Source organism: Ranitomeya imitator, chromosome 1 (assembly GCF_032444005.1).
Source record: "Ranitomeya imitator isolate aRanImi1 chromosome 1, aRanImi1.pri, whole genome shotgun sequence".
Lineage (NCBI taxonomy): Eukaryota > Metazoa > Chordata > Amphibia > Anura > Dendrobatidae > Ranitomeya > Ranitomeya imitator.
The window spans coordinates 1,086,988,890-1,087,007,281 of NC_091282.1; the positions used below are offsets into that span (position 1 = coordinate 1,086,988,890).

General features: G+C 38.7%; 1 protein-coding gene across 2 annotated transcripts in view; it reads right to left on the reverse strand.

Annotated features, from left to right (window-relative positions):
* Nucleotides 1–4,509: 4,509 nt before the first annotated feature.
* GPM6A (glycoprotein M6A) overlaps nt 4,510–18,392 on the reverse strand; it is a 571,936-nt gene continuing 558,053 nt past the window's right edge. For both annotated transcript variants that reach the window (XM_069744252.1, XM_069744251.1), the window contains exon 7: nt 4,510–8,458. In XM_069744252.1, the coding sequence (XP_069600353.1) occupies nt 8,306–8,458 (153 nt within the window). In that variant the 3' untranslated portion in view covers nt 4,510–8,305. The remainder of the gene's footprint in view (nt 8,459–18,392) is intronic.

Here is an 18,392-nt window from a genome sequence, read left to right on the forward strand (position 1 = left end):
TTAGGTACATCTGGAGGTCTCCAAATGTGACATGGCGCCACCATTGATACCAGCCAATTTTGCATTCAAAAAGTCAAACCGTCCTTCCTCCCTTCTGAGCCCTGCAATGCGTCCAAACAGTGGTTTTCCCCCACATACAGGGTATTGGCGTACTCAGGAGACATTGCACAATACATTTTCTGGTCCATTTTCTTCTGATACCTTTGTGAAAATAAGAAAAACTGTTAATAAAGTAAATTTTTTGTGAAAAAAGTATAATGTTCATCTTTTCCTTCCACATTGCTTTAGTTCTCGTGAAGCACCTGAAGGTTTAATAAACTGTGTGGTTTTGCACACCTGGAGGGGTGCAGTTTTTAGAATGGTGTCACTTTTGGGTATTTTCTGTTGTATTGACCCACCAAACTCACTTCAAACATATTTGTTATAAATTCTGAGACTGATAATAACATATTGGATATCAGAATCCACTATGATGATGTTAGAAATGGAGATAAAAATAAAAGATAAAATAGATATAAATTGGGGGACAAGGGGTAAAGAGTTTTTGCAGATAATAATGGACATGTGCCTGACTTGCCCTACACAGCCTCAATTGTGCTGGAACCTACCATACTGCAGTGATTGGCACCTTGTAAATCCTGTATAATGTCGCCTAAAGAAACTCTGCTCTTAGAAATAGCAGCTTAAGGTCAGTTCGTTTAAGCCAGACGGTGTAGTAGTGTTTAAACAAAAAATCCATCTGGTTTCATTTTGTAATATCTATTTATCCCAGTAATCCCCATTTGAATGATCAATTACATCCTCCATGTACCATGTTTGTATCTGGCTATTGGTTTTGTTAGCAATGTCACATAGGTGGTTTCCTATCCTTCTCCTGAACTCCCATTTAGTTTTATTAATGTACTCTAGGCCACAACATCATGTTGCCTTGTAAATTACGTCTTTTGTATGGCAGCTGATGAACGATCTGCTGTAAAAAAAACCTCTTTCATTACCTTACTTCTGAAAGTTTTACATGTTGTTATCAAATTACAGGCCACGCACTTGCTATATTTAAAACATTCCTTTATGTTGGAAGATAACCAAGTGCTATGATCAACAGGCATGTAATGACTATGGATCAATCCATCTTTGAGTGACATCCCTTTTTTATGTTATCTGGGGAAAGGAGTCCCCAATGTCTTTATCCATTTGCAGAATGGACCAGTATTTTTGTAGTGTAGCTCTTACCTCCTCAGCTGCACTAGTCATAATGAATCAAAATGTTGTCATCCTCTCTTTTTTGGGGTGGTAATAAGCAGTCAAGTTCTGTCATTTATTGCTGTCTCCCTATAGGCCCTCTCTAAGATATCTGTTTTATATCATCTCTCGATAAATCTCCTTATGTCCCCTGATTGTCGTCTAAATGTATCATCATCTAATCAATTTCTTTGAATCCACAATTCGGGATGCCTTTCTTCAAAGGAATGGGATGGCTACTTTCCTATCCAAATAATGAGTTAGGAGCCATAGGTTTCCTGTAGGTCTGTGATGTAAGCCCCCCTTTTCACTTTTATGAATCAGAATATCAAGAAACAATAAAATGTTTCAAATATGAAATGGAGGCCTAAATCATAGAAGATCATCGATATATTGAGCCTTTAAGATGATGGGCCCATCACCAAATAGCTATGGTTTTTTCCCATTCCTGTACCCTTGAGCTGGTGGAAGCACTTCCTGTTAGAGAGACACATTTTTGTGAGGCAGAATTGAAGCTTTTTTAGTACAAAAAACGTTGTGTATTTTAGAATTGGCATCTTCTACTTTTTAAATAACTTTCCACAGCGTCTAGGCCTTTCTCATCTGGAATTGATGAGTAGAGAGCTTCCACATTTATGCTGGCAAGTATTGCAACAGGTTCTAACATCAAGCCTTCTAACTTTCTAAGTAGGTTCGTAGTATATGAGTTTAGTGATGTTGAAAAGGATATTAAAATTCTGTCCACATGTATTCTCAAATTCTGAGTCCAACTACCTATCACGGAAGCAATACGTCTACCTTTCAAGTGGTTTAAGATCCTTGTAGATTTTTTTTTGTAGATTTTAAGTACGCAGTAAAAAGTTACCATAATGCAATGCCATGGTAACAGGAAGTCAAACTAAGTTTTAACAATAACACTGTATGTTAGGCCATCTGTCAGGAGAGCTTTCAACTCATTCAAAAACATCATTATGGGATGGAAAGACAGTTTCTGGTAGCCTTCCCTATGACTGAAAAGGGTACAGCACTTTCGGTGATGATCAGTGTTACTCATGACAACCATGTTACCTCCTTTGTCTATTCTTGAAAATGACCACCTGGTCACAATTAAACCTTTGACGTTGTATTTCAGATTTTGCTAGATTATGTCTCACAGAGATTTTACTGTTTTTGAGAACCTCTAACTCCTTAAAAAGCTTTTGCACTTAAAAAATAATAGATGAAAGGTCAATCTGTATTGAGGGTGTTCTAGAACTGTTATTTTTTAAACTTATGAATGGGCCTTCTCTCCTATCATTATGGTTTTCATCGGCAAGGTTATAAAGTCTTCTCATTTAAAGTGTTACTTTATATACTCAAAGGCATTAAAATCTGTTGTGGGAATGAAAGATAGTCCGTTATTTAAAACTTATTTCTGCTTCACTTAGTTGTCTGGAGGAATGGCCTATTTGACTCCAGAAGACTGTGAAAGGTTAATGGATTAGACTGACTTCTCAAGCAGTATGTCTGTTCCCAAAAAAAATGTTCCTTGAGATGTTTAACTATCAATTGTTCTCACCAGTCCTCTTCCCCAGCCCCTCTGTTATCTTCACTGGGTCCTTGTTAAGCCCCTTGCATCAGAGATCCTAGTGTCAGGAAGATAGATCTGTTTTGGTATATTTTACTGTTCTGCTGATGGGGTAAAGATAAGCCTTATTTTTTTTCAACTCCTGTAATTACCCAATTTATTTTTTTGTTTCATTTCAAATGGAATTGAAAATCTTCAAGTGTATTTTGTAAATGAAAAAACCTGGTTCAGAAGATACTTTTTTTGTAAAGTCAATCTGATTGGGTACACCTTGTCATGTGGGATGGCATTTTATGCTTTTTTAAACAAAATAGTGTGGACTAAGTACCCTATGATGCACTATTCTATACAGTGTGAAATCGGGTAGGGAAGTTTGTTAGCGATTGACCCAAATCGAATTTGCAAGCTTAATAAAATGACTCAAAGTTGATACTCAGCAAATCGATTCTCTAATCTCCATCCATCCAGAGTGCTGACAAAATAACCTTTCAACCATTAACTACGACAACTGTTAGAAACAGTGATTTCTTAGCTGATGCCACTTTTCTCTAAAGATTGATGGAGTCATAGCATTGCACCCTATTGATAGTGTAATAAAGAAGTGCGTATTTTGTGCATGAGTATCAGGATGTTTTAAGCTAAAAGTACCGTTACATTTAGCGATGCTGCAGTGATCTAGACAATGATGCCGATCGCTGCAGCGTCGCTGTGTTGTCGCTGGAGAGCTGTCACACAGACAGCTCTCCAGCGACCAACTATGCGAAGTCCTCTGGTAACCAGGGTAAACATCGGGTTACTAAGCGCGGGGCCGCGCTTAGTAACCCGATGTTTACCCTGGTTACCATTTAAATGTAAAAAAAAAACAAACACTACATACTTACATTCCGGTGTCTGTCCCCCGGCACTCTGCTTCCTGTACTGACTGTGAGTGCCGGCTGGCCGTTAAGCAGAGCGGTGACGTCACCGCTGTGCTTTACGGCCGGCCGGCGCTAACAGTGCAGGGAAGCAGAGTGCCGGGGGACAGACACCAGAATGTAAGTATGTAGTGTTTGTTTTTTTTTACATTTACACGGGTAACCAGGGTAAACATCGGGTTACTAAGCGCGGCCCTGCGCTTAGTAACCCGATGTTTACCCTGGTTACCAGTGAAGACATCGCTAAATCGGTGTCACACACGCCGATTCAGCGATGTCTGCGGGAGATCCAGCGACGAAATAAAGTTCTGGCCTTTCTGCTCCGACCAACGATGTCACAGCAGGAACCTGATCGCTGCTGCGTGTCAAACACAACGATATCGCTATCCAGGACGCTGCAATGTCACGGATCGCTAGCGATATCGTTGTTAAATTGTTCAGTGTGAAGGTACCTTAACAGATGAGTTTGCAGAATGTTAAATTTAGACTTTTTTATAAAGGTATTTAAACACCTAAACAGTTATCAAAAAGTTGTAACGTTATGTCTACCTAGAAATCCATATTTAATTAACACCAAGTGTTTTATAATTTTTTTCTGTGGTAAAATAGATCTTATTAAAATAGAAATTCTGCCTGTAACCAGAAGCATATGTCAACATGTTACTTCAATTCTAAATTTACCACGGGTCACAATTAGTAATACCATGTATATATTTTGAATACAAACATGACATTGATTGACATCTCCAATGGTGTCATTGTGTAAAAGAAACAAGCAGTGACTACCAGTAAATACACAAAGTACACAAGTGTGTTTATTACATTTTGCAAGCACTTTGTTCTACATTTCAAAAACGCCACCATGAAGCTGTTGGCACATTTATGTACAAAACAGATTAATTATAATGCCTGCTACAAAGCATTCTTTGTGAAAATACAAACTCTAATACCAGAGGAAAGCCAAAAAGCATCAACATTATTACACTGATCCATAGGACATTTGTTTAAAAATCACAAACTGTTTGAGACACAAAACTGAAACACTACAATATAGAATTTAGAAGAGGTTTAGAAGAATATTTTTGAAAAGATTCTTTTTAATACTGCACAAATTTGAGAACTGTTGACGGACACAGTTGCTAAAAAAAAAATCTAACTATCACTAATAGATGTTCAAGCATGCAACGAGTTACTATACTAGCATTATGCAAATTTCTTTACAAAAATCCCCATCATGAATAAGCAATATTAGATAAAAAAATGTCTTCTTGGGGGAAATTAATACAATTGTTAACTGATTCCTTACAAGTCATTCTCTTTTTCGTGGTTTATAAACAGGTTAAAACACACACAACTTGCCGCATTTCCTGTGTAAAATCAAAAAATATGTTACTTGAAACCATAACCCAATGGATGAATTCATAATAAACTAAAAAAATCTTTTTTTTTTTAATTTGTTCATTTTTACCTAATCTGAATTATACATTTTATCTTTACTAAAAAAATATTTGTAAACTTACTTTGGACTGAAATGTGTGGCCTCTCCTATATTCCAGCTACTCTTATCTACAAATGCTTCACAAAAAAATCCTCATATGCTGCTGTTGGAATGATGGGATAAAATTCAGAACCGTTCTAACAGCTCAATGTGAGGGAAACCTTATGCATGAGGGAGAAGTTACAAACCAGTCAAAAAAGTGATTTCAGTTCTAACCGCAAAGTCGCTAGCTGAATGATATTTTCTCTACAAACCAATTGCTAAAGGTTGATCCATTTACATTACTGAGAATATATTGACTTTTTTTTTTAGTTTTTTTACATTCTAATAATTTAATATAAGCATAAAGCGAACAACAGTTATGAGTATCACAATTTATGTGAACCCAAGTGCCCAACTCTAACCACCACAACTATAGCTAGAAATCGGCCAACAAAAATATTGTCTTCACTGTAGAGAAGTACAATGTATAGATTGTTGGGGCTTTCTAATTTTGTAGTATTCTGATTTTGGAATACTTATAAAGAAATCACATAAGGTTTTTTCCTACTCAGCTTTTTATAGATTTCGGGTTCCATAAATTGGCATGAGTTGGTCAAGCAATAACCACCCAACTGGAACTATCATACAGTAATCCGGCAACAAAACTATTGTCTTCACTTTAGGGAAGCATAATATATACATTTGGGGGGATCTGCAGTGCGTAGCTTTGCAGGACTTTGACTTTGGTGTACATAAAAAGCGATCAGATAAGGTTTGTTCATACTCAGTTTTCTATGGTGTTTTCAATTCATTAAACTTTATAGATTGGTCATGGGGATACTGAGAAACTAGTTGTTTTATGATCATTTAATATTGGTACTGATTTTCTAATTAACTGATTTGGCTTTGTTCTGATGCATTTTGGTCAACTATATAAAGCGATTGTGTCTCCTATGCACTTAGTCTAAGTTCACATTAGCGTTGCGCCGCTGTTGCGTCGGCGACGCAGCGGCGACGCGCCCCTATGTTTAACATAGGGGACGCGTGCGTCTTTTTGGTTGCGTTTTTCGCCACGTGCGTCGTTTCCGACGCTGGCGTCGGACGCACGAAAACGCTACAAGTTGCATTTTCTGTGCGTCCGATTTTGGTCAAAAACGACGCACGCGTCGCAAAACGCGCGCGTTTTTGCGCGCGTTTGCGCGCGTTTTTCGATGCGTCGCGCGTTGCGTCGCCGACGCAGGGCGGCGCAACGCTAGTGTGAACGTACCCTTATAGTCTCAACTTTCACACAATAAATATTTTCAAGATCTCGGAATCCACGAAGAAGGGAACTCTAAATTATTTCTCCTAGGTTTGGAAAATGAAGGCAGGCTGTCTAATGAACACAGCTATGTTAATTTATTTTGCCATTTTAATTAGAAGAAAGAAAAGCTAGAAGTAAGCCTAGAACTAAGTGTGAAAACAACCAGGAAACAGATTTGCGTATTAACATGCATTATCCCATTGTGTAAAGTGAAGCTAAAGTGGTCGAGCCCAAGAGAGACACTGCAACAAAGCTGATTGTTTTCTTGTGCAGAATGATGAAAAGGTCACACACACTGCTAAATACCACAAGTGTATATGTTAAAACACATTTCTGTTTTTATGACAATTTCAATACAAATCGAAGCAAGAGCATCTACATGGTCACTTACATGTATAGGGATAAAAGTCCATGTGTACAATGCAACACCCCATAGTCCAATATTGTCACTTACTAAATTTTTCCACCAACAGCTACTCCATTACTATAAGTGCAAAATGCTAAAAAATTGTCAATGCAAGCGTAAAGTAAAGAAATATACAGAACATAAGAAAAAGTGATGAATTAACCCCAAGGTCTATCAAAATAAGCAATGCACTAACACTGAACGGTCACACAATTCAATAAAGTGCACAAAACAATACAAGATTTTGCTTCACCATTGACAAAATTCTTGCCTGAATGTTATAAAGACACTTCACAGCATTCCCAGAGCATTCCAAGAGGCAGAACAGATGGAAACAACAAATTTGGTCCAGTAACACTGTTATATGAAAACCCTATGTAGAGTTTCACTGAAAAAATATATACAGTACATTGGTTTGCTGGAATGATCTCAAAGTAGAACTACATATAGAAGTCCACAGCTAGTAAGAGTTAGAATTCTGTATACCCAGGAATTATTTCACATTTTTGACAATTTCATGAAATAATATGTGAGAAAACATTGATTTCAGTTGATAGTATGACATTTATTTTACAACAAATATAAAAAAGCAAGGGTAAAATAATACTTAGTTGCCTACATATGGATTTCAGCTATAGATTATCGGTTGGTTAAACACCACTTACATGATTGATTAAAACTGGGCATAAGATGTCATTTATATGGGACGTGCCCATGCACTATCCTCACAATATGCATGCTCACAAGTTATACAGATGACTATGTCACTGTAGTTGCCAGAACTGGAAAACTGAGGTTCTAATAGCATACATTAATACTGATACATAACACCAATAAAGAAGCACCTCTAAACCTGCCAAACAGAAATTACACCTATGACTACTCATAGGACCAAAACACTACTAAGAAGCCTGAACAGTCCATGCATGGTTTAGAACTTAGAGCAGTAAGCATATTATCGTACATGCTTTCTGTACAACGATCCCTTTGACGTTTACCTGTAGGTAAAAGTAGTTTTTTTGAAACTCAAAACTAAAAAGTATAAAAAGCTTTCTCTTAAAAACATAGGAAACAATGCAAAATGTTTTATGCAAAACACATATAAAGTGGTTAAAAAAAGGAAACAAACATCTTTTATTTAAGTTAATTTTCTTTATCTAAGAAACCAGTCACCTTATGACAATTTAGGAAAGACTATAAGGGTGTTCCATATTATATGACATTGTCACACAGACCACTGTGAAGATGCCAAGTGCTGGTCAATCAAGGTTATGTAGATAGGTGGCATGAACCTATCTTTAGGAAAAAGCACTTAATTTTCATTTTACAATGGAAGGGAGGCTGTTAGTTGAAACAACAAAGAACTGAAATGTTACAAAGATGTGGGAGGTTAGTTTTATGTGTAAGCATTGAGTCGCTCTTTAGAGCGGGTTGAGTGGATGTCATGCAGTTCCTGCTCTTCCTTGGATTTGATGTCCTCATATTTCTGCATTCGGCATGCATCTTTCACATAGGCCCAGTTGGCAGATAGCACCATCAGGTAGTGGACCTTGAAGAGACAAAGTGGGAAAGTGAAGATAAAATGTGCGGAACATTACATAAGAAATGTAATAATGCTTTCCAGAAAGGTCTTCCCTTAATTGATGAAGTAACACATGGTTCTTAAAATACCATAAAAGTCATGAATGTTCTTAACAAGCATTAATCAGAGGTGAATGTCAGAAAGCTGGTTGTGCTTTGTCTTTATATGTGTAACTGGGTGCCATCTCTAAAATGTAAAAGGCTAATTTATCAAATCAAATGAGTCATTTTCCATAATTTTCTGCATTAATGCTAAAAATATAGATATTTCTAAGCCTTAATCTTACCTCTATGCAAAATGCATAATTTACCAGATATTTATAATACTAAGTAAACTGTACATTCTATGCTTAAAAAAAGGACATTTTCATTTAAATTCATCACAAGGTTATGGTGGGTTAAAGGGTTATTATCATTTTCTTTCTCAGGAGCGCACTGCTCCTCTGCCTCTTGGTTTCCTTCTTTCTAGGAGGCGGTACACTTAAGATTGACAGTCCTGACCAGCTGCATGGAGGAGCTACTGGTCCAAACTGGGCACTCTCCAATGCTGTGAGCTAGCATTCAGCCAGTTTCAGAGTAAAGCCTTGAAACTCCAAAGCAGTGGTTCCCAAACTCCAGTACTCACAGTCCCCAACACAACATGTTTTCAGGGTATCTTTTGTATTGAACAATAAATTGCCCCAGGTTTTCTCACCTGTGCATTACTTAGAAAATCCTGAAAACGTGATTTGATGGGGGAGCCACGAAGACTGGAGTTTGGAAAACTGTGTTGGCAAGCACACTCTTTTTGCCTAGGAAACAAGCCACTTTTGATGGAATGCAATGGTGGCTGGTATTAGAAACCTAGTGAATGAGTAGTAAACTATTGAATTAAAACTTCCTGCGTTCTTGAACAGAGAAGCTTTTTAATATGCGGTGAATTGCACAGTTGCTTGTAAAATTGGTAAAATTGCAAACCCTTTAAGCATTAGAGGTTGCTCATCCCTGAAATTTTATTTTTTTTCTTAAAAAAAACCCCCGAAACGTTGTTATCTAAATTACTTTAAGAAAGTATTCTAAAGTATTCACTCTTTACCAATCCTCCACAGTTCCTTTTACTTGTGCTGTCTGGGCCCTCAACCAATTGCTGTACATTTATTTACTGTCTGGAACATGTGAAATCTGAAGCAATCACTGCCCACAATTAGGATGACTTGCTATGGCCAGTGATTAGCGGTAGCTATCATATCCTATGTAACCATAAATGGAATACAGACATGGGTGAAAGACTAAGGTAGTACAGAAGGAATAATGCTGGTGAGTATGCTATATTATGTTGTTTCAGAGCATGCTGGGAGGTTTTGTTTTAAAGAAAATTCCAGGGTGGTCAACCACTTAATTGTATTTCTACTTTTGATGTCCTATTCAAAGAAAACCATAGTGATTACTTATTGTTATCAATGGACACAATGGTATGTCAATAAGGTCAAACAATGTCAATAAGGTTAAATAATAGTGATGAGCAAATATACTCGTTACTTGAGATTTCCCGAGCCCACTTGGGTGATCTCTGAGTATTTTTTAGTGCTCGGAGATTTAGATTTCCTCACCTCAGCTGAATGATTTACATCTCTTAGCCAGCTTGACTACATGTGGGGATTCCCTAGCAACCAGGCAACCCCCACATGTACTTATGCTGGCTAACAGATGTAAATCATTCAGCTGAGGTGAGGAAAACTAAATCTCCGAGCACTAAAAAATACTGGGAGGACACCCAAGCGTGCTCGAGAAATCTCAAGTACCGAGTATATTCACGAATCACTATTAAATAAGTGCAAATTAAATAAACCCATAACAAATAAACTCGAGAGGAAAGTTATTGTCCCCAAAGTAAGCTCCAAATAGGGAAATAGGGCTGATTTCTATTGGACTTTAGACCCATCATTATTATCAAAAGGCTTGAATACTCTGTTGGGTAATTTGTTAGGATAGTCCAATCCTGTTGCTGCCTACATACAATGTTAACCCATACCTCACTGAATTTAAGTGTCCCCTATTTAACCGTTTGACAACATGGAATAAAGGGCTCAATTGTGGCACACACTATTTTATGCAAAATTCATTAAAAACTGTCAAAAATCAATTGATAAATCTCCCTATAAATGTTGTGGCTCAAATTCTGATCACATGCTGACAATCCCAAAATTGGAAAATAAATAGAAGTCTGAGATTTCTATAGTTCAAATTAAAACTCTTCTAGGTCTCCTTCATACATTGGTGTCTATTAAATTATATTTACATTTCTGCCAATAATCCATAATGCTCATGTCCCACGACAATCCCAATCTTATCTACATCCAGATGGTGGATCTCTCCTATCTGAACACAATGATCTGAGTGTTATAACATGGCTGCATGTGACCGGCAGTAACATCATTAAGTTTACCGCCAGTCACAGGCAGCTGTTCTCACGCTCAGCTAATTGTGTTACGGCTGGCATGGTGAGCGTTCGCATCACTGATGTCGCCGCTCACCACAAAATTGGAATGTAGCATTAATAAACCCTAGGCTTGATGTCTGCAAACTTAAAACAGCTGACATCAAGTCCACAACTATTATCCCACTTTCCACCAAGTGGGAAGAGCGTAGGCGAAGCACCAGAATTGGTGCATCTAATGGATAAATGATTTCTTGGGTGGCTGAAAGATGATGTTCTTAGTATTGGAGGGTGCCAATATTCAGCCTCTAATAACTAAAGGCTAAACAAACAGCTGTGAGCTGATATTAATAACCTGGGAAACTTCATGGCTATTGGCTCCTTCCCAGAATATTAACATCAGCCCCCAGTCTCAAGTATGATCAACGTTGCCTGCTCTCGCTGATCGCAGGGAATGCAACATGATGAGAGCTGCATTCAGCACCTGGCTCCTGAGAACAGCGTTAACTGTACTGCTTTTCCTAGGCACCGATACGTGTCACGCTGATGCCTCACGTGTACGTCACATGTATGTAACACACAGATAGTACCGGTACTGGACATGTGAAGGGGGCCTTACCGGGATCCTGTCAGCAAAAAAAAAGTGACAGGTATAATCTGTAGGTAAATATGATTTTAAACATGTGCAGTAGTCTAAATCGTATAAGTCGTATTAGTCTAATGGACATCAACAACATAGAACATATAATTTCCCTAAAATAAAAAAAAATTATTGGGTATACATTAACTCGTTCATGACCATCCATGTCCTTGCCTTTGATGCGGGCTAAGGCATTAAGCCTGCATCTTTCCCTGCACTTGATGGCTGATCTAATCAGCCAACATGTGCCTCTAAAAGCAGCGGGTGGATCCGAGATCCATCTGCGGCTGTTATCCAGTTAAATGCTGCTTGTCAATCACTGTCATTGCTTCCCCTGTTACTTTGTCGTGACAGCTGGGGTTCTGCAGTAGACCCCCAATCCTGTCATCACGATCCTTCTGTGAACGCTGGCCATGGCCGGCCTTCATAGGAGATTATAATTTTTGCTATATGTAGCACAGGCGATCAGATGATCGCAGCTTCATGTCTCCTAAGAAGACTATTGAACACAGTAAAAAGTTTTAAAGAATATTAAGAAAATTTTAAAAACACAAGTTCAAATCAACCCCATATCTCTGCATTCAGAAATGTCAAATCTATCAAAATATAAAATAAATTAATCAGATTGGTAGAAGGTGTGAGGAGAGAAAAAAATCGAAACACCATAGTGATCACAAAATAATAAGTTTTCACGTATCCTTTAATAAGATGTGTATTAGAGGGGTTACAAGGACGCTAAACTTCAGGAAGGCAAATTTTTAACGGATGAGAGATCATCTTGGTGCAATTAACTGGGACGATATCCTGAGACATAAAAATACACAAAGAAAATGGGAGACATTTATTAGCATCCTGGATAGGACCTGTGCACAGTATATACCGTATGGGAATAAACATACTAGAAATAGGAGGAAACCAATATGGCTAAATAGAGCTGTAAGGGGCACAATAAGTGACAAAAAGAAAGCATTTAGAGAACTAAAGGAAGTAGGTAGTGATGAGGAAAAAAAATAAAAATAACGCCCATTTTGGAAACTACCCCTCAAGGAATTGGTGTGGTTTTGACCCACAGTTGTCTCATAAAGTTTTATTAATTTAAATATTATTTTTTTTACAATGAAATAAAAATGTAGTCCCAAATTTTTCATTTACACCAGCACAGAGCAACAGAAAACTCTATATGTAGCCTTTTGGGCTTTGCTTCTAGATAGGAAAAATTGTCTTCCATGAAGGAATATCATTCCATGGCTTCCAAGAAGGCCATTATTTCAATTTTGGGTGGCATGACAACCACTGTCAAGCTCTTTTTGGTAATCTAGATCACTTGGCTACCCTCATCAAAAATAACATGTTCTTTAGGATCTTGGACCCCAGCTGAACGCACATTTTAAGAAAAAATTTATATAGTTGAATTCTCACCCAACCACAGCTGAAACTGCAGCCGAATACAATCATTTCACTCTACTAAAGTTTCTGAACTGAGAGCAATTCAGAAACTTTAGTGGCTCTCACTGGGGTGCTAACTCCCTTTGTTCATAGCATGGAGACGGCTCTTTGCTCATGACCCAGCACTGCAGTCACCCTTCTATCACATCATGGGGATGCAATCACATCATTGGGGTACAGAGTGTGCCCTTTCCTTCGGTAAACTACCTAAATGCTATTGATGTCTCTGCATTACATTATACAAATACGAGACTTGGATGGAACTTATCATGGTGGTTTGGACTCTATGAAAAAAATAAGGTATAGAAATACAGGGTGGGTGCTTTAATCCGCTGGCCTGTCTTTAGAAAGACTGCATGGACCCGGGCTCATACCACTGAATGCCTGCTCTCTCTCCCTGTGAGCAGAACACTACTCAAACAGCACAGGGTGAGGGAAAAACAGTGTGGCTATAATTTATTGAACCACCAAAACACAATAGCATATAGAACAGTCCCAAGCAAATACCCAAGAATTTGCAAAATACAAAATCTCACCCTTCCACTGACTCGCAGGGATTAGAGCTGCTTCCAGGGCCGAGTACTCCCACCAGTGGCTTCCTGCTTTTTGCAGACCCCCACAGTGAGGACATAACGACAAGGTTAGGAAGATGACAATCCATTGATGCACGAGGTCAGGTGATCCGATTGTCCCAACCTGGATTCTCTAATCGTCTTTGAGGATTCAGTGATAGTCAATGAAGCAGCTCTGTATTTCTTCAGTTGGAGAAATGATGTGATTGCTATTGTAACGTAGTGTCTCTGAACTCAGGCAGATCCTCTTTTTTATAGGTCACAACTTCTCATTCAGTCATTTCACCACAGACTTGGGGGAAGGTGGAAGGAGTCCATCCCTCACTACTGGAGCGTTCAAACCACATGCATAGATTCCCCTTCATTTGCATAGCACCAAAGGGTCATCAACATATTAAAAAAATATTCAAACATTGTACCTTTGTTTCACATAGATAGTAGAACAATACTAGGACTGCAATGCTAGGACAGATACAATAAGTAATCAGCAGTCAGTCAAAAAATGGCAGCCATTGAACATTAATTGAATGACAATAAGGGTCAACAGCCATTGTCACATGAACTCTAGCTCTTGTTCCTGGGCCTACTGAAATAATATGTCTGAATCATTCAGATTAAATGCGATGTCGCCACATAAGGTTAAATGAACATGGGGGCATCAGTCGTCTGCTCCCTCTTTCACCATTGCTTTCTACTGTATCTGCATCCAGTATGTGGATGCAATTGAAGGTAATGCGGGGGCCCCCAGTGTTGGTGGTAGCACTGAGCTCCCCAGACTCACGGGCCCCATAGCATTCACATGGCCTGCTGCTACTAGTAATACACCACTGAGTGTGGACTATAAAAAATGTATTTCATGTTATGCTTGTGCAGGAAAAAATCCTGAACCTTTAACAAATCAGATGAACACTGTATCACCCTGACTGGACATTCAGTTGTGCTTAAAGCTATGGTTGGCGTCATGCTGCTATTTTGTCAATCACTAGTAAGTAAAGAGATGTAACAGTGTCTAAATATGTGCAATGCATTCCCAGCACAGGAATCGGATCCATCCTCCATTCCATTTCCATAGAAACACCATAGGTAGGCTCATTATGTGGTAGAGACGCTGCAGAGGACGGGATCTGATGAGTCATTCTGCTTCACAAGACCACGCAGATTTAAAGAAAAATTTGTCTGAGCTCTGAATTGTTGGTCTATATCAGGGGAGGGAACCTCAGGCCCCAGGGCCATTTACGGCCCTCGATGACCTTTCATCAGGCCCCCGGGCAGATTCTCATGGATTGCATTCTTGGGCAGGGAGGTGTATTTTGATTTCAACCAGCTCATTAATTTCTTCTTGCTCTGTTAGCATACACACGCAGTGATCAATACTGTACACTGAAGGGCATGCAATGAAAGATTATGTGCACATGGAAAGAAAAATCCAGCTCCAGGAATAAAAAGTATCAAAGATTTATTTAAACATATTAAAATTTGGAAAACTGCTGACAAGTGAAAAATTACATCATTTGGATGGAAGCTACCATGTAGTCGCTTCCATCCAAATGATGTAATTTTTCGCTTGTCAGCAGTTTTCCAAATTTTAATATGTTTAAATAAATTTTTGATACTTTTTATTCCTGGAGCAGGATTTTTCTTTCCATGTGCACAAGTTTCAACGTCAGACAAAGATGTTTTTTCCTTGCTCGGACATTATGTGGACTACAGACAAATGTTTCTACTGGGTGAGCTGAAAAGTTTTTCTGTTTTTCTACAATGATGTCCTGACACCAGTGCCAGAGTCAGGATGTACATTGTGTGCAGAGTTTGTACGGCCCATGAAGGATGGTATAAATATCCAAATGGCCCTTGGTAGAAAAAAAGATTCCCACCCCAGGTCTACATTATTACATCACATATAACATGACGTCATTACACTTACATGTATATATTTAAATGTATATATTTTTAACCAATTCTATTAATTGATTTAAGGTTCATAACAACTATTTTGTCATAAATTATAGCTAACGTCTGGAGTTTAAGAGGATCATTTTGAAAGTGGACATGGTTTTTTCTTACCTTATTCCCACTCCTCCATTGAGTTATCAATATACTGTATATATTTTTTAATCTGCAATGTTTCAGAGACATGGGCTTTTTAACCCCTTTCTGACCTTGGACGGGATAGTACTTCCGAGGTCAGATCCCCCTCTTTGATGCAGGGCTCCGTCGGTGAGCCCGCATCAAAGCCGGGACATGTCAGCTGTTTTGAACAGCTGACATGTGCCCGCAATAGCGGCGGGTGAAATCGCGATTCACCTGTCGCTATTAACTAGTTAAATGCCCCTGTCAAACGCTGACAGCGGCATTTAACCGGCGCTTCCGGCCGGGCGGCTGGAAATGAGCGCATCGCCGACCCTCGTCACATGATCGGGGGTCAGTGATGCTTCTGCATTGTAACCATAGAGGTCCTTGAGACCTCTATGGTTGTGCTAGGTTCACATTGCGTTAGGGCAGTCCATCTAGTGCATAGCGCTACGGACTGCGCTAACGCAATGTCCCAAAGGGGATCGCATTAGCCGATCTCGTTAGCGCAGATGACCGATCTGCGCTAGCGAGGAACGGACCGCGAATGCTGCAAGCAGCGTTCGAGGTCCGTCACTCAAATGACGGTACATCGCTAGCGCACGCCCAATGTGGGCGTGCGCTAGTGATGCGTTCGCCATTTCAAGCAATGGCGGCGTTAACGGACTACGTTACACCACATTATGCCGCGGTGTAACGTAGTCCGTTTAACGGGTTCACATAACGTAATGTGAACCTAGCCTTACTGATGCCGGCCTGCTGTGAGCGCCACCCTGTGGTCGGCGCTCATAGCACACCTGCATTTCTGCTGCATAGCAGTGATCTGATGATCGCTGCTATGTAGCAGAGCTGATCGCGTTGTGCCAACTTCTAGCCTCCTATGGAGGCTATTGAAGCATAGCAAAAGTAAAAAAAAAAAGTTAAAGAAAGTGAAAAAAATAAAAAAAATAAAAGTTTAAATCACCCCCCTTTCGCCCCATTCAAAATAAATCAATAAAAAAAAATCAAACCTACACATATTTGTTATCGCCGCATTCAGAATCGTCCGATCTATCGATAATAAAAAAGCATTAACCTGATCGCTAAATGGTGTAGCGAGAAAAAAATTTGAAACCCCAGAATTACATTTTTTTTTGTCACTGCGACATTGAATTAAAATGCAATAATGGGTGGTCAAAAGAACGTATCTGCACCAAAACACAAAAAATAAGCCCTCACCCAACCCCAGATCATGAAAAATGGAGACGCTACGAGTATCGGAAAATGGCGCAATCTTTTTTTTTTTTAGCAAAGTTTGGAATTTTTTTTCACCACTTAGATAAAAGAGAACCTAGCCATGTTTGGTGTCTATGAACTCATACTGACCTGTGGAATCTGAATGGCAAGTCAGTTTTAGCATTTAGTGAACCTAGTAAAAAATCCAATCAAAAAACAAGTGTGGGATTGCAATTTATTTTTGCAATAATACCGCACTTGGAATTTTTTTTCCCGTTTTCTAGTACACGACATGCTAAAACCAATGATGTCATTCAAAAGTACAACTTGCTTCACAAAAAATAAGCCCTCACATGGCCATATTGATGGAAAAATAAAAACGTTATGGCTCTGGGAAGAAGGGGAGCAAAAAACGAACATGGAAAAACGGAAAATCCGAAGGTCATGAATGGTTTAACATAACAAAGACAATAAAAATTAGCACTAAGTGTTAATGGCTGATAGGATTCTTCAAGACATATTTTTGGTTGTTCTGCATTATTATCCTGTTAGCCATTTCCTATTGGAAAAAAAACTGGTATTTCAACAAAAGGAAAACAATACCCAGGAGGGCAGAATTTATAAAAGAAAGAACTTGGTGGCAAATCCTCTTTAAAGATCAAATTATTGACACTGTGGAACTCGTGTGTCTGAGACATTGTGAACTTATTATCTTTGACTGATCACAGTAACGCCAGCGTCGCACTAGAGAGTTTTACGGACGTATGAGAGGTGCAAAAACAACGCATGGTGGAATAAATTGAATGACTGGCTTTTAAGCTATCTAGGGCTATATGAAATATATAGCCCTAAATATATATTTCATTTAGCCCTAGATAGCTTAAAAGGCAGTAATTTAATTTGTTCCATGATTTAACCCTTTATTTTAACAGCTAGTGCTCCCAAATTTGACACACAGACACTTCTAACATTAGTAGTGAGGAATATGTAAAAAAAATGAGGGATATGAAATGGTATGTAAACCATGTCTCATATCCTGTCGGGTTTGATAAGGAGATAGCAAAAGCCGGTAATTGAATTACCGGCTTTTCTATAGAACACCGGTGAGCATTTCTCGCAAGTCACACGTATGGTCCGTGTGTAATCCGTATTTTTCTCGCCCCCATAGACTTTCATTGGCAGATTTTTTGCACATTACGCTGACAAACGCAGCATGCTGTGATTTTCTCAGCCCATAAAATACGGCCAATAAATATATGGCTGATGGAAGCTGCCCCATAGAGAAACATTGGTCCATGTGCAATGCGTTGTTTTTGCACCTCTCATAAGTTTTTTTTTTTTACGCACCAGTTTTTTTTCCAATAGGAAATGGCTAACAGGATAATAATGCAGAACAACCAAAAATATGTCTTGGAGAATCCTATCAGCCATTAACACTTAGTGCTAATTTTTATTGTCTTTGTTATGTTAAACCATTCATGACCTTGGGATTTTCATTTTTTCCGTGTTCGTTTTTTGCTCCCCTTCTTCCCAGAGCCATAAC